We start from the raw sequence: 16,907 nt of genomic DNA on the forward strand, positions 1-16,907 counted from the left end.
AAATCGACGTTTTGGGCAAAAGCCCTTCATCAGGATTGGCCTACTCATCTCCTCACTGTTCAAGTTGTATTGAGTTCAAAGGAAGTGGATTCCCTGTTCTTGATCTGGAATCAGTGGATCCTTTTTAAGTGCTGACTAGAACCTGAATGTAGTGCCTCTATGTCTCATTCTGCAGATAGTTTTTACAAGAGCATCGAATTAGGGTTATAGTTACAGTGCAGCTCTGTAATTCCTTTATTTTTTTATTTGAACAATCATGGACACTTGGGATGGAGTGTTGTTCCTGATGAAGGGCTTTTGCCGTAAACATCGATTTTCCTGCTCCTCGGATGCTGCCTGACCTGCTGTGCTTTTCCAGTACCACTCTAATCTATCCCAGGTTACTGAGAGATGCGAGAGAAGAAATAGCTGGGGCTTTAACAGATATCTTTACAGCATCCTTGAAAATGGGGGAGGTCCCAGAGGACTGGAGAATTGCTAATGTTGTCACCTTGTTTAAGAAGGGTAGCAGGATAATCCAGGTAATTAGAGACCTGTCAGCCTGACATCAGTGGTCGGGAAGCTGCTGGAGAAGTTACTAAGGGATAGGGTATATACCCATTTGGAAGAAAATGGACTTATCAGCGTGGTTTTGTGCAGGGAAGGTCATGTCTTACAAATCTAGTAGAATTATTTGAAGAGGTGACAAAGTTGATTGAGGAAAGGGATGTAGATGTCATATACATGGACTTCAGTAAGGGATTTGAGGAGAGGGTTCCCATGGTAGGCTGATGAAGTAGGTGAAGTCGCATGGGATCCAGGGTGTACTCTCTAGATGGATAGAGAACTGGCTGGGCAACAGGAGACAGTAGTAGTGGAAGGGAGTTTAAAATGGAGACCTGTGACTAGTGGTGTCCCACAGGGATCCGTGCTGGGACCACTGTTCTTTGTGACAGACATAAATGATTTAGAGGAAGGTGTAAGTTGCCTCATTAGCAAGTTTGCAGATGACACCAAGATTGGTGGAGTAACAGATAGTGAAGGGTACTGTCAGAGAATACAGCAAAATATGATAGATTGGTGAGTTGGGCAGAGAAATGGCAGATGGTGTTCAATCCGGACAAATGCGAGGTGATGCATTTTAGAAGATGCAATTCCAGAGTGAACTATGGAAATGGAAAAGTCCTGGGGATAATTGATATACAGAGATATCTGGGTGTTCAGGTCAATTGTTCCCTGAAGGTGGCAACACAGCTCAATAGAGTGGTCAAGAAGGCATACGGCACACTTTCCTTCATCGGATAGGGTATTGAGTACAAGAGTTGGCAGGTCATGTTAGAGTTATGTAAGACTTTGGTTTGGCCACATTCAGAATACTGTGTACAGTTCTGGTCACCACGTTACCAAAAGGATGTGGATGCTTTAGAGAGGGTACAGAGGAGGTTCACCAGGATGTTGCCTGGTATGGAGGGTGCTAGCTATGAGGAGAGGTTGAGTAGATTAGGATTATTTTCATTGGAAAGAAGGGGGTTGAGGGGCGAACTTGGTTGAGGCTTACAAAATCATGAGAGGTATGGACAGAGTGGATAACAAGAAACTTGGGGTCACGAGTTCAAAGTGAAAGGGGAAAAGTTTAAGGGAGTTCTTCACGCAGCGGAGGTAGGGGCAGGAATGATAGCATCAGTTAAGGTGTATCTAGACAGATACATGAATGGTCAGAACAAAGGGACACAGATCTTTAGAAAATAGGCAACAGATTTAGATAGAGGATCTAGATCGGCACAGGCTTGGAGGGCTGAAGGGCCTGTTCCTGTGCTGTAATGTTTTTTGTACATCCTTTGTCTCTGGAGAAAGTATTATCACTAGACTCTATCAGACAATCACTTCCCCATGTTTTTTTGCAAAAGTCCATTTGATGCACTCATGTCCTTCAGGAAAGGAAATCTGCCACCCTTACATAGCCTCGCCTACAAGTGAGTGATTAACTCTTACCAATCCTATGAAATGGCTGTGCAAGCCAGCCCACTAAAGATAGGCATGAACTCCTGGCCCTGCCATGACACCCATATCCCATGAATCAATTTGGAGCTATAGAGATGTACAGCACAGAAACAGGCCCTTCGCTCCAACTCGAACATGCCGACTAGATATCTCAACCTAATCTAGTCCCATTTGCCAGCATCTGGCCCATTTCCCTCCAAATCTTCCCTATTCTTGTACCCATCCAGGTGCTTTTTAGACATTGCAATTGTACCAGCCTCCGCCACTTCCTCTGGCAGCTCATTCCATATGTGTACTACCCTCGGTGTGAAAAAGTTGCCCCTTAGGTCTCTTTTATATCTTTCCCCTCTCACCTTAAAGTTATGTCCTCTAGTTCTGGACTCACCCACCTCAGGGAAGAGACTCTATCCATGCCCCTCATGATTTTATAGACATTTTTAAGGTCACCCCTCAGCCTCCAACATTCCAGGGAAAACAGCCCCAGCCTATTCAACCTTGCTAGATGAGAGTGGTGCTGTAAAAGCACAGCAGGTCAGTCAGCATCGAAGGAGCAGGAAAATCGACATTTTGGGCAAAATGAAGGGCTTTTGCCCAAAACATCGATTTTCCTGTTCCTCGGATACTGTCTGACCTGCTGTGCTTTTCCAGCACCACTCTAATCTTGAGTCTGGTTTCCAGCATCTGCAGTCCTTGTTTTTACCTATTCAACCTTGCTGTCTAGCTCAAATCCTCCAACCCTGGCAACATCCTTGTAAATCTTTTCTGAACCCTTTCAAGTTTCACAACTTCCTTCCGATGGGAAGGAGACCAGAATTGCACGCAATATTCCAAATGTCCCTTAACCAAATTCTTGTACAGCTGCAACATGACCTCCTGTACTCAATACTCTGACCAATAAAGGAAAGCATACCAAACGCCTTCTTCACTATCCTACCCACCTGTAACTCCACTTTCAAGGAGCTGTGAACCTGTACTCCAAGATATCTCGGTTCAGCAATACCCCCTAGGATCTTACCATTAAATGTATAAGTCCTGCTGGGATTTGATTTCCCAAAATGCAGCACCTCGCACTTATCTGAAATAAACTCCATCTGCCACTTCTCAGCCCATTGGCCCATTTGATCAAGATCCCATTGTAATCTGAGGTAACCTATGCCATCCACTATACCTCCAATTTTGGTGTCATCTGCAAACTTACTAACTGTGTACCTCTTATGCTCACATCTGAATCATTCATATAAATGACGAGAAGTAGTGGACCCAGCACTGATCCTTATGGCACTCCACTGGTCACAGGCCTCCAGTCTGAAAAACAACCCTTCACCACCACCCTCTGCCTTCTACCTTTGAGCCAGTTCTGTATTGAAAATGTGTTGCTGGAACAGTGCAGCAGGTCAGGCAGCATCCAGGGAACAGGAAAATCGACGTTTCGGGCATAAGCCCTTCTTCCTTCATCAGCTCTGATCTCCAGCATCTGCAGACCTCACTTTCTCCTCCAGTTCTGTATTCACATTGCTACTTCTCCCTGTATTCCATGAGATCTAACCTTGCTAACTAGTCTCCCATGGGGAATCTTGTCGAATGCCTTACTGAAGTCCATATAGATCATGTCTACCACTCTGCCCTCATCAATCCTCATTGTTACTTCAAAAACCTCAATCAAGATTGTGAGACATAATTTCCCACGCACAAAGCCATGTTGACTATCCCTAATCAGTCCTTGCCTTTCCAAATACACGTGCATCCTGGCCCTCAGGATTCCCTCCAACAACTTGCCCACCACCGACGTCAGGCTCACTGGTCTATAATGCCAATGGCATGTCCTTACCTCCTCTGAAATAGTGGTACCACATTAGCCAACCTCCAGTCTTCCAGCACCTCACCTGTGACTATCAATGATACATATCTCAGCAAGGGGCCCAGCAATCACTTCCCTGGCTTCCCACAGAGTTCTAGGGTACACCTGATCAGGTCCTGGGGACTTATCCACGTCTATGCATTTCAATACATCCAGCACTTCTTTCTCTGTAATATGGACATTTTTTTCAAAATGTCACCATTTATTTCCCTACATTCTGTTTCTTCCATGTCCTTCTCTACAGTAAACACTGATGCAAAATACTCATATGATATCTTCCCCCATTTCCTGCGGCTCCACACAAAGGCTGCCTTGCTGATCTTTGAGGGGCTCCATTCTCTCTCTCGTTACCCTTTTGTCCTTAATGTATTTGTAAAAACCCTTTGGATTGTCCTTGACTCTATTTTCCAAAGCTATCTCATGTCCCCTTTCGCCCTCCTGATTCCCCTCTTAAGTATACTCCTACTGCCTTTATACTCTAAGGATTCACTCAATCTATCCTGCCTATAACTGACATATGCTTTCTTCTTTTTCTTAACTAAACCCTCAATTTCTTCAGTCATCCAGCATTCCCTACACCTACCAGCGTTTCCTTTCACCCTAACAGGAATATACTGTCTCTGGACTCTTGTTATCTTATTTCTGCAATCTTCCCATTTTCCAGCCGTCCCTTTACCAAGAAACATCTGCATCCAATCAGCTTTTGAAAGTTCTTGCCTAATACTGTCAAAATTGGCCTTTCTGCAATTTAGACCTTCAACTTTTAGGTCTGGTCTATCCTTTTCCATCACTATTTTAAAACTAATAGAATTATGGTCGCTGGCCCCAAAGTGCTCCCCCACTGACGCCTCAGTCACCTGCCCTACTTCCCAAGAGTAGGTCATGTTTTGCACTTTCTCTAGAAGGTAAAATTACACACTGAATCAGAAAACTTTCTTGTACACACTTAGCAAATTCCTCTCCATCTCAACCCTTTACACTGCCTATTTTTGGAAAGTTAAAATCCCCTACCATAACCATCCTATAACTGAGATCTTACAAATTTGTCTCCCAATTTCCCACTATTAGGGTGTCTATAATACAATCCCGATAAGGTGATCATCCCTTTCTTATTTCTCAGTTCCACCCAAATAACTTCCCTGGATGTATTTCCGGGAACATCCTCAGTACAACTGTAATGCTATCCCTTATCAAAAATGCCACTCCGCTTCCTCTCTTGCTTCCCTTTCTGTATCGATTAGATTAGATTACATTACAGTGTGGAAACAGGCCCTTCGGCCCAACAAGTCCACACCGACCCGCCGAAGCGAAACCCACCCATACCCCTACATTTACCCCTTACCTAACACTACGGGTAATTTAGCATGGCCAATTTACCTGACCCTGCACATCTTTGGACTGTGGGAGGAAACCGGAGCACCCGGAGGAAACCCACGCAGACACGGGGAGAACGTGCAAACTCCACACAGTCAGTCGCCTGAGGCGGGAATTGAACCCGGGTCTCAGGCGCTGTGAGGCAGCATCTGTCTTTCCTATAGCATTTTTATCCTGGAACATTAAGCTGCTGGTGCTGTCCATCCCTGAGCCACGTTTCTGTACTTGCTATGATATCCCAGTCCAATGTTCCTAACCATGCCCTGAATTTATCTGCCTTCACTATTAGGCCTCCTGTATTGAAGGAAATGCAGTTAAATTTATCAGTCCTACCTTGTTCTCTGTGTTGTCCCTGCCTGCCCTGACTGTTTGACTTGCTCCTTTTCCCAACTGTACCAGTCTGCGATTGATCTTTTTCCACACTATCTCCCTGGCCTCCACCCCCACCTTACTAGTTTAAATCCTCCCAACTGCTCTAGCAAATCTCCCTGCCAGTATATTATCCCCTCCAATTCATGTGCAATCCATCCTTGTACAGTTCACTTCTACCCCAGAAGAGATTCCAATGATACAAAAAATGTGAATCCTTCTCCCCTAAACAAGCTCCTCAGCCATGCATTCATCTCTATCCTCCTATTCCTACCCTCACTCGCTCATAGAACTGGGAGTAATCCAGATATCACTACTCTCGAGGACCTCCTTTTTAAATTCCTGCCTAACTCTCTATATTGTCCCTTCAGAATGTCATCCTTTTCTCTTCTTATGTCGTTGGTTCCAATGTGTACAATGACCTCCTGCTGGCCCCTCTCCCCTTTGAGAACATTCTGCATCCTCTCTGAGATGTTCTTGATCCTGGCACCAGGGAGGCAACACACTATTCTGATTTTTCACTGCTGGCCACAGAAACGTCTATCTGTGCCTCGGACTAGAGAGTCCCCTATCACAATCGATCACTTGGAACATGATGTATCCCTCATTGCATTAGAGCCAGTCTCGATACCAGAAACTTGTCTGTTCGTGTTACATTCCTCTGAGAATCCATTATCCCCTACATTTTCCAAACCAGTATACTTATTTGAAATGGGGATAGCCACAGAAGAGTCCTGCACTACCTGTGTACCTCTCTTAACCTTCCTGGAATTAACCCATTTATGTGACTCTACCTGTGACTTTTCTCCCTTCCTATAACTGCCATCCATCACACCTCCTTGCTCTTGTAAATTCCTCATTGCCTCTACCTGTCGTTCCAACCAATCCATTTGATCTGATAGGATTCACAACCAATGGCATTTATTGCAGATATAATCCTCATAACATGTAAACTCTCCCTAAATTCCGACAAGAAGAGCATATCACTATTCTAAGGGCCATTTTTGCTTCTTCCAATCTACAGACCCAGAAAATAGCACTATCTTATTCCTCTACAAAACACTGCTCCAGGCTAACTTAATACTTATGTCATATATTTTTAAATTGAATCAAAAGACATATCTCAGTAAAACATATAATCACGAAAGAATCAACTCTACTCACTATTGTAGATTAACAGCAAGGCTATACTTTAAATTTATTCACTTATCTGTTTCTGTGTTGTGACCTCTCCTAAACAGATTCCTTCAAGATCAGTTGTGAACTTTACTGTTTGTTAATTTTCTTAGACACACACTGATGTCCAGTGATACATGAATTCAACAGCAAAAGCAGTAACTGCGCAGGTTGACTGCTGTGTCAGCAGTATGGGTTTCTTTCTCTCTCGCTCTCGTGCACTGACCTGACCATATGCTGTCTTTGGGCAGAGGTTTTTTTTTAACTGTTCAACCTCCTCGTGGGAGCACGAGGCAGCGCCGATACAGTCATCGATGTAGCGGAGGAAAAGGTGGGGGGTGGTGCCAGTGTAGCTGCGGCTGAAGAAGGGCTCATGCCCGAAACGTCGATTCTCCTGCTCCTTGGATGCTGCCTGACCTGCTGCGCTTTTCCAGCAACACATTTTCAGCATGCGCTGTCTTTGTCTGTTAGTCTCCCTTTTAAAAGTGCCGTTGTTTTGACCTTTTCTTTAAGTTCCAATACAATTCCACAGCATATAAAACAGTAATTGCCACTCCTGGAATTTGAGGAAATCACCTCTAACACCTAAAATACCTCAAAAAAGGAGCAACCTGTTACCGCCAGAAATTTTTACAGTCCTTCATCTTGGATTCCCCAAAATCCAATTTGACAAGAAAATGAGTTCAGATCCAAAAAAGAATTGTAGTGCAGCAACATTAAAATCATATATCTCTATCATGACTGGGATAGAGGGGAGTGGGAGGATGATTCACACAGGTGAAAGCACAGGTGAAATTAAAGTAGATCTGTAACATATTGCTTGTGAAAAATCAGAGCTTCTCCCACCACCTGTTTTTCTATCGGTGAACACTCATGAGGGATAATCCTGTGTGGTCAGTACAATGTCACAGTGCTATACTGTCAGTCAGTACTGAGGAAATGTGGCACTGTCCAATGGTCAGTATTGAGGGAGTGCAAAGAGTTAAGAGAGTCGGTGCTGTGCAAATGCTATACTGTCAGAGGGTGAGCACTGAGAGGATGCTCCACCATTGTTTTGGATTGCTGCAGAGATTTGGGAATTTCAAGACCATTTAGACACAGAGCAGAGAATTTGTCTCTGTTGTTTGCACCACACCAAGCTCTTAACCAATACTGCAGATCGAGTTTATTTCGTAAATTGTCCCATTTCCCTAGTCATTACCATAGTCGTACCAGACCATATGGCTTGTCTTTCATTAGAAATGACTGGTGGTGATTTAACCTGATGGTCACTGTGACTCGGGTGACGGGAGTGGTTGAAAGGAAGAGTTGTTCATGGTAACCTCAGCCAGTGATGGGAATTGAACCAACACTGTTGGCATCATGGTGCTTTGTGAACAAGCTGTCCAGTCAACTGAACTAAACCGAACACTGCCACACCCCATCCCGGTTCCCTATATTACATGACTGACTGTGCTGCACAGCCTCTGCAATATTGCAATTCTGTTGCTGCTAAATGCATGTTCTTTCCTTCCAATGCAGTTGATGAGCTTTACTTTACTACCAGCTCATTCTGAAGATGCTCACTTGCTAGCATTTCTGCCACCTGCTGTTCATTTACCTAAGGTGATGGTTTTCACTGAACTTCCAGTGGGATTCAGCACAGCACACGTGAAGTTAGTCTTGAAATCTCCAGGCGTGACTTTGGTGAACTCCAAATATTTCTGGATAAGAGTTTTTCCATTTTCAGTCATAAATCTGTGAAGAGGTGATGGAAGAGGTGATTGTCATGTCAGGAGGAAATACTGGCTGAGGAGTAGGCTGCGATACATCAAGGTTAACTTGGTGAACAGAGTTATGCCTGAGGAATTTGTTAACCTGCCTTGGTTCAACACCCGCCCCAATCTCCCACATGCCATTCTCTCCGTGACTCTGTACCTCTGTATCTACAGCCCTCCAATCGTTCCAATCCTCCAATAAAAGCAAAATATGGATGCTGAAATTGATCTGAAATACAAATAGTAAGTTTTGGAGGAACACTGCAGGTCTGACTGCAGATGTGGAGAAAAACATTTTTTGAGTCCAATAAGATGCTAATGCTGCTTGAGTTCTGGGTTTGTTTGTGTCACCTGCTTTGATCACTCCACCACAGGCCGCCATACCTTCAGGCCCTAAGCTCTGGAGTTCCCTCCTTAACTTTCTTGCTCTCAGCTCTTCCTCTTTCAAATCACCTTGCTTAATGTCTGCTTAATGCTTCAGTTGCTCGTTTGTCTGTTAATGTTCCTGAAATGGTGTTGGTAGAGCTGAATCTTAGTGCAGACTTTCCATTCTCCTCTGCCCTTCAATTCTGTTCCATCCCTACCTTCTGCTCCTGAGGTGTGCAGCTGTCACCTGTTCCTCAGGATGTGATCATCGTAATGGAGAAAATAGGAGCAAGAGTGGGCCATTTGGCCCTTTGAGCCTGCTCCCTCTTTCGATATGATCATGTGAATCATCCACCTCAGTCCCCTGTTCCCATTTTCTCCCCATATCCTTTGGTCCCTTTAGTCTTAAGAACTATATCTACATCCTTTTTGAAAGCATTTCAATGTTCTGGCCTCAACGTTTTCTCTGGCAGAAAATTCCACGTGTTCCCCATTATCTAGGTGAAGAAATGTCTCCTCATCTCAATCCTAAGTTGCCTACCCCATATCCCAGGTTCTGGACATCCTGCGTTTGCCCTGACTGATCCTGTTAGATCCACCCCTGTGTTAGTCTAGACAGTGACTTCCAACAGATCGTTACACATAATAACTAACTGGATACATAATTGGCTTAACAGCAGGAGACAGTGGAAGTTAGAGGATTGCTTTTCAGACTGGAGACTTGTCACCAGTGTTCCACAGGGACTGGTTGAGGGTCCTCTTTTGTCTGTCATTTATATAAATGATTTGGATGAGAGTATAGAAGGTGTGGTTAGTAAATTTGTGGGCAACACCAAAATTAGTGGCATAGTGGCCAGTGAAGAAGGTTTAAGATTGTGAAGGGATCTTGATCAACTGGGTCAATGGGCTGAAAAATAGCAGATGGATTTCAATCTGGATAAATGTGGGGTATAGCATTTCGGTCCAACAAACAAAGGTAGGGCTTACACAATTAATTGTAGGGCCTTGGGTAGTGTTGCAGAACTGAAGGACCTAAGGGTGCAGGTATATAATTCTTTGAAGTTTGCATCACATATAGACAGGGTGGTTAAAAAGGTGTTTGACACTCTTGGCTTCATTGCTCAGTCCTTTGAGTATAGAAGTTGGGAGGTCATGTTGAGGTTGTACAGGACATTGGTGAGGCCTCATCTGGAATACGGAGTACAGTTATATAGGAAGGGTATTATTAAGTTGGAGAGAGGGTTCAGAGAGATTTACCAAGATGTTACAAAAACAGCAATTGCTGGAAAAGCTCAACCGGTCTGTGGAGAGAATCACGAGATAATGTTTCAAGCTGAATGATCCTTCTTCACTTGATTCAAAACGTTAACTCTGATTCCTCTCTGCAGTGCTGCCAGATCTGCTGAGCTTTCCCCACAATCTCTGCTTTTGTTTCTGATTTACAACATCCACAGTTCTTTCAGATTTTATTTACCAGAACATTGTCTGGTAATGGAGGTTTGAGTTATAAAGAAAGGCTGAATAGGCTGGGACATTTTTCACTGGACCATAGGAGGTTGTGAGGGAGGTTTCAAGATCAGGTGGTACATTTTTAAGGTGAGAGCAGAGTTATCTCACAAAAAAGAGGGTGATTTGTGTATGAAGTGAACTTCCTGAGGAAGTGGTGGCTGTGGATACAATTACAATGTTTAAAAGGCATTTGGTAACTACATGAATAGGAAAGTTTTGAAGAGATATAGGTCAAGAGCAGGCAGGTGGACGAGTTTAGTTTGGGATTATGTTTGGCGTGGACTGGTTGGACCGAAGGGTCTGTTTCTGCGCTGTGTGACGCTATGACTTAGATATCTCACCTGATTAGATATTTACACCAAGTCATAGTTTAATGTATTAACTTACATTTCCTGTCCTTCTTTCACCCTGCTGTTCTCAAACACATCCTCGATGAACTCGTGGTTTGCCAACCAGTAAATGATTGTGGAAAATTTGTCAGTATAGCAAGTAATTGCTTGGCAGGTTAGCTTCAGCGACTTGCCTGCAGGGAAGTAGATTGATTTTTGTGAATGTCTGTATTGCCCAGTTCAGCTCTTGTACAATAGGTAATATTACCACCCTGACAAAATACCAATCGTATTCATGGTGCAGTTGGTGTTCAGCTGTGGCTCAGTCGGCACCACTGTTTAAGTTCAAGACCCACAATCCAGGCTGAGGCTCTCATTCCGGTACTGAGTGAGTGCTGCATTTCCTGCAGTGCCACTTTTATTCAGCTGAGTCATTAAACTGACACCCATATCTCTGAGTGTGAAAGAAATATTGGCTGATATGTTTCCTACATAGTAACCCTCCGGGGGTGGGAGTTGGAGGATGAGAGAGAAAAGGTGGGGTAATGGTAAAATCACTGGATTTGCAATTCAGAGAACTAGGTTAATTCCCTGGAGTAAGGGTTCAACTCCCATCATGGTAGCTAGTGGAATTAATAAGTGAATAAAAACAAGAAATGCATCCCCTCAGCACTGACCCTCTGACAGTGCGGCACTCCCCCAGCACTAACCCTCCAACAGTGCGGCACTCCCTCAGCAATGACCCTCCGACAGTGTGGCACTGCCTCAGCACTAACCCTCCGACAGTGTGGCACTCCCTCAGCAGAGACCCTCCAACAGTGTGGCACTCCCTCAGCAATGACCCTCTGACAGTGCGGCACTCCCTCAGCACTGACCCTCCGACAGTGCGGCATTCCCTTGGCACTGACCCTCCGACAGTGTGGCACTCCTCAGCACTGAGCCTCCGACAGTGTGGCACACCGTCAGTAGTGCTCTGAACGTAAAAACTTCTGATCAAATCTCTGGACTCAGACCTGAACCCACTGTTCTTCCTCAGCAGAGAGGGTTATGTGCTGGATCCAAGCAGTCACTGGTTCATTATAATCTTGCCCTTTCTGAAATTTCTTCCTCCCTGTCCCTACATCAGGTTGAAGAAGCAGACACAAGGTGCAACATCTGGGAATGAGTGTGAAGTGTTCTAGCTCTCTGTCAGTTCAACACCAGTGCCCATAGGGCTGACAGTTACAGTGGTGGTTCTCAAATCAAAATGTAATGTGCATATAGTGGTCATACTTACCTAGCTCAGCTTTGACAGTTGTTCCAGTGGGTACAATGATTTTTGGAGGACCAAATGCATCAGACCCTGTGGGAACAGAAGCAATTCATTTAGACTTGCTCAAGTGATGAATTTGGGCCATAAACAAAATCCATCTTCCACAAAGTGCTGTAACAGAAGGTGATCATTGTGCTTGGTCCTCTGTTCCATTAAACCACACTCAATCAGGATCTTACCTCCTTCCTACCTTTAGTTTGGCCAAAGATCTTTGTTTGATAATTGAAAATTTGCCTCCACTCTCTATACCTTTTGGAGGTGGAAGAGAGAGTTAGAATTCCAATCCCCTTTGTAACAGAAGCAGAGAATTGTTGCCACACAAAGGACATTCAGCCCATCAAGTCTGTACCGCTCTCTGAATGAACAGTGTCTTTTCTGCCTGACTTCCTTCTCAGATAATTATCTTTTGAAAGCCTTGATTGAATCTTTCTTCACCACAGCTTCAGGCAGTACCTTCCACATCCTGACTGCTTGCTGTGTGAATTTATTTTTATGTCTCTATTGCTTCTTTTGCTAATTACCTTAAAACTGTGCCCTGTCATTCTTGATCTTTCTACCCAAGGCAATTGATCACCCTTCTCCAAAGTCCTCTTGGTTTTGAATACCTCATTAAAACTTCCTGTCAACCCTCTCTTTCCCAAGCAAAACAGTCCCAGCTTCTCCAATCTATGTACATGACTGAAGCTCCTTATCCCTACACATGCTGCACTAGAGGGAGAATGGCCATGGAAGAGGAGGTGCCATCTGTCATCGCTCCTGAATGGCCTGGCTCAAATGTTAGGTACACGCACGCACACACAGCACTGTTGTTGGCGAATATCAAACAATGTTGAGTCAGAATACAAAGGCATAGAGTGCTTGGTGTCATTGCGCAATCATAACAATCTTTCTCTCAATTCAGCAAGACAAAAGAATTGATCACTGACATCAGGAAGAAAGGTGGAAGACACACTAATATCTACATCAACAGAGCTGAGATGGAGAGGGTTCGGGAAGTTCCTCGGAGTGACATTAACCAACAATCTGCCCTGGACTTCCCATGTACATGTGACGGTCAAGAAGGCATAACAATGCCTCCTCTTCCCCAGGATGATTAAGAATTTGGCATGTCCATAAGGACCCTCACCCAACCCTTACAAATGTACCATAGAAAGCACATTGCATACTGGCCTGGAATGGCGACTGCTGTGCCCAGGACCATACAAAACTGCAGAAGGTTGTGTGCACAGCCCAGACCATCAGGCAAACCAACCTTCCATCCATGGACTCCATCTACATTTCTCATTGCTGCAAAAAGGTTGCTAACATTATCAAAGACCCCTCCTACCCTGATAATACTCTCTTCCACCCTCTTCCGTAAGGCAGAAGACACAAGCTTGAACCCCTGCACCAATGGCTCCAAGAACAGCTTCTTCCCTGCTATTATTGGTCTGCTGAGTGGACCTCTCTATCTTCAAATCTGACATTGACCTTGCTCTGTGCACCTCTGTTCAGTGTAACCCTGTATCGCTCGCTCTGTCTAGTCTCCCATGATCTATACGTCCTTGTTGCTATGGTCTGCCTGTACTGCTCACAAAACAAAACTTTTCACTATACTTAGGTGCATGTGGCAACAATAAATTAAATCAAATTCTAAATTTGAGGAAATGCAAATCTAGATTGTGCAACATGCCTTTAGATTATGACCCTTTTCTTACTGCATTATTTAGGGTAATCTGCACAGTTAGACCCTTAACAATATCTCTTTCCTGAGGTTCATACAGACTGGAGAGTTGGCCATTTTTTTTCAACATGGGGTGGACTTTCCCAGATTCTGGGGACTAGGCTGCATCTCACAAGAGGCAAGTTAAAAAGCTTGGCACAGGTTACAGTGGTGTAGCACTTGTCTGACTGGATTGAGAGAAATGAGTCAAACCAGTAGCTCAGTTTGATATTTGACATTGCAATAAAAAGCTGGGATCAGTGAAAATGACCTCACACTGTCAGCTTGTTGTAAAAAACAACTGGTACACAATGACCTTCAGGAAAGGAAATCTGCCATCCTAACATGGCTATGTGACTCCCAAAGTGGTTGACTCTTTACTGTTCTCTGACATGGCCCCACAAGACAATATAAAATCGGAATTTGGCCCATTAAGTCTGCTCTGCCATTCAATAAGATCAGGGCTGACAATGTCCACTTTCCTGCCCTTTCCCCATACCCTTGATTCCTCAACTGATCTAGAATCTATTCCACCTTAAATATACATAAGGACGTTCTGTGACAAGGAGCTCCAAAGACTGAACCCTCTGAGAGAAGAAATTCCTCCTCATCCCAGTTTTAAATTGGCGCTGCTGTAAGGGCTAATGGTAAGATTCTTGGTAGTGTGGATGAGCATAGATCCCTGAAAGTTGCCACCCAGGTTGATAGGGTTGTTAAGAATGCATATGGTGTGCCAGCTTTTATTGTAGAGGGATTGAGTTTTGGAGCCATACTGCAGCTGTACAAAACTCTGTTGCGGCCACACTTGGAGTATTGAGTACAGTTCTGATCACTGCATTATAGGAAGAACGTGGAAGCTTTCAAAAGGGTGCAGAGGAGATTTACTAGGATGTTGCCTGATATGGAGGGAAAGTCTTATGAGGAAAGGCTGAGGGACTTGAGGCTGTTTTCGTTAGAGAGAAGAAGGTTAAGAGGTGACCTAATTGAGACATACAAGATAATCAGAGGATTAGATAGAGTAGACAGTGAGAGCCTTTTTCCTCAGATGGTGATGGCTAGCATGAGGGGACATAGCTTTAAATTGAGGAACGATAGAGGACAGATGTCAGAGGTAGTTTCTTTACTCAGAGAGTAATAAGGGTGTGGAACGCACTGTCTGCAACAGTCGTAGACTCACCAACTTTAAGGGCATTTAAATGGTCAGTGGATAAACAGATAGATGAAAATGGAATACTGTAGGTTAGATAGGCTTCAGATTGGTTCCACAGGTCAGCACAACATCGAGGACTGAAGGGCCTGTACTGCGCACTAATGTTCTATGTTCTATGTAACTAGGTATGGGCAATAAATACAGACCCAGCCAGCCATGTCCATGTCCATGTCCCATGAGTGAATTTTAAAAATCTGTCTGGACATGTAATGATGCAGCTCCAGGGCAGATGGACTTTCCTTGTCCCAGAAAGACAGAGAGAGACACACGCACAGGGATCCTGTACTGTGCCATTAGATCATCTGATTATAATGATATTCAGTTGGGGGAATTAATATTGGTTTCTGGGAGAATTCACCTCGTCTTTGAAATAGTGGCAGTGTGGTCTTTTACATCTACCTGGGCAAACATATGGGGGCCTCATTTTAACACTGCCTCTGAAACGCTGCATATCAGTCTGTGTGGCACTCCCTCAGGACTGCTGTGGACATTGTGCTGATGCTGGGCTTGGCATTCCCCACCCGGGATCCACCGACATTCCCCAGGGATCAGAGATCAGTCTCCAGGACACTGCTGTGCGTGATCCTGGAGCAAAACCACAGCGACACAAAAAGAAGATGGATGTTCATTTCCTCTGAACATCTCCATTTTGTCAGAAATAAAAATATTGAAATTTGGTAGTTGGGGAGGGGTGAAGCAAAAGCTGTTAGCGTCGTCTAGTTGATTCCTTAGACTGGTCTCGATCAACTATGGGAGCTGGGAGGTCAGCAAAAGGAGTTTATGAGAGTATTTCTCGACTTATTATTCCTGCAATTTGCTTTTTGATGACATGGTTATGCAGCATCTGGAAGGGTGTTCTGGAACTCCACCCCCCTCCCCCCAGTGGCACTGTGGGAGCACATCGACTGCAGCAGTTCAAGAAGGCAGCTCAGCAGCACATTCTCAAGGGCAAGTAAAGACAGAGACAATGGATGTTGGCCCAGCCAGTGTTGCCCAAGTCCTGTCAGTGAATAAAAAAGAAACGCAGCAGGTCAAGCAGCAACTGTGGAGTGAGAAACAGCTAGTATTTCTGTTAATTGTCCAGTACAATTCCTTATGAGTGAATTTGCACTTCAAACTGTAACTCTACAGCACTGTCCGCTTTTATTTCTGATTTCCAGCACCTGCAGTATTTTACTTGACTAAGAGAAAGGGAGGTGGAGGATGGGAGTAATGTTAATCATATTCCTCCAGCCAGTGTAGACATTGTTGTTAGTTGTTAGTCCTTCCCTGCTGGCGTGGACTCTGGGCAAGTAAATGTGTTTTCTACATCAATGAAGCAAACCTCAGTGCTCAGAACGAAAGCAGCATTTTTCTAACAACATTCTGTCTGAGTAGGGGCTTTGTTGTCCTAGGGGTTTTACTGTCGACTTCTCGATAGTTACCTGGGTCTTGGACTCCATCTCTTAAAATGTAAGCAGAGACAAGTCCATTCAACAGCATCAGGAGAGATATGACGATTAGGCAGAGAGCTTCCTGCCCTGAAGAAAAAAAATTAAGTATTTTCAGAAAATGATGACAAATGCAAATTATCAACTGTGACTTCATCAATTTTAGAACTGATCAGTCACACTCTCAGCTCAAGCCATAAGGTTCTGGCTTCAAGACCAACTTTAGGATGAGCGTTCAGACTGACACTTCCTATACAGGAATGAGGGAGTGCCACATTGTCGGAGGGTCAGTGCTGAGAAGTGCTGCACTGTCGGAGGTTTAGTGCTGAGGGAGCGCCACACTGTCGGAGGGTCAGTACTGAGGAAACGCCGCACTGTTGGAGGGTCAGTGCTGAGGGAGTGCCACATTGTCAGAGGGTCAGTGCTGAGGGAGTGCAGCACTGTCGGAGGGTCAGTGCTGAGGGAGTGCCGCACTGTTGGAGGGTCAGTGCTGAGGGAGTGCCGCACTGTCGGAGGGTCAGTGCTGAGGGAGTGC

General features: G+C 44.5%; 1 protein-coding gene across 2 annotated transcripts in view; it reads right to left on the reverse strand.

Moving 5' to 3' along the window:
• The window catches only part of LOC122550972 (interleukin-1 receptor type 2-like), a 42,946-nt gene that overhangs the window by 9,981 nt on the left and 16,058 nt on the right, over positions 1-16,907 (reverse strand). For both annotated transcript variants that reach the window (XM_087988459.1, XM_087988460.1), the window contains exons 2-5: positions 16,367-16,462; positions 11,995-12,060; positions 10,777-10,912; positions 8,358-8,494 (exon numbers count right to left, since the gene is read on the reverse strand). In XM_087988459.1, coding sequence (XP_087844585.1) covers positions 8,358-8,494; positions 10,777-10,912; positions 11,995-12,060; positions 16,367-16,462 — 435 coding nt within the window. The remainder of the gene's footprint in view (positions 1-8,357; positions 8,495-10,776; positions 10,913-11,994; positions 12,061-16,366; positions 16,463-16,907) is intronic.

This window comes from Chiloscyllium plagiosum, unplaced genomic scaffold (assembly GCF_037043375.1).
Source record: "Chiloscyllium plagiosum isolate Xiang-an unplaced genomic scaffold, Cpla_swu_hap1 HiC_scaffold_6, whole genome shotgun sequence".
NCBI classification, from domain to species: Eukaryota; Metazoa; Chordata; class Chondrichthyes; order Orectolobiformes; family Hemiscylliidae; genus Chiloscyllium; species Chiloscyllium plagiosum.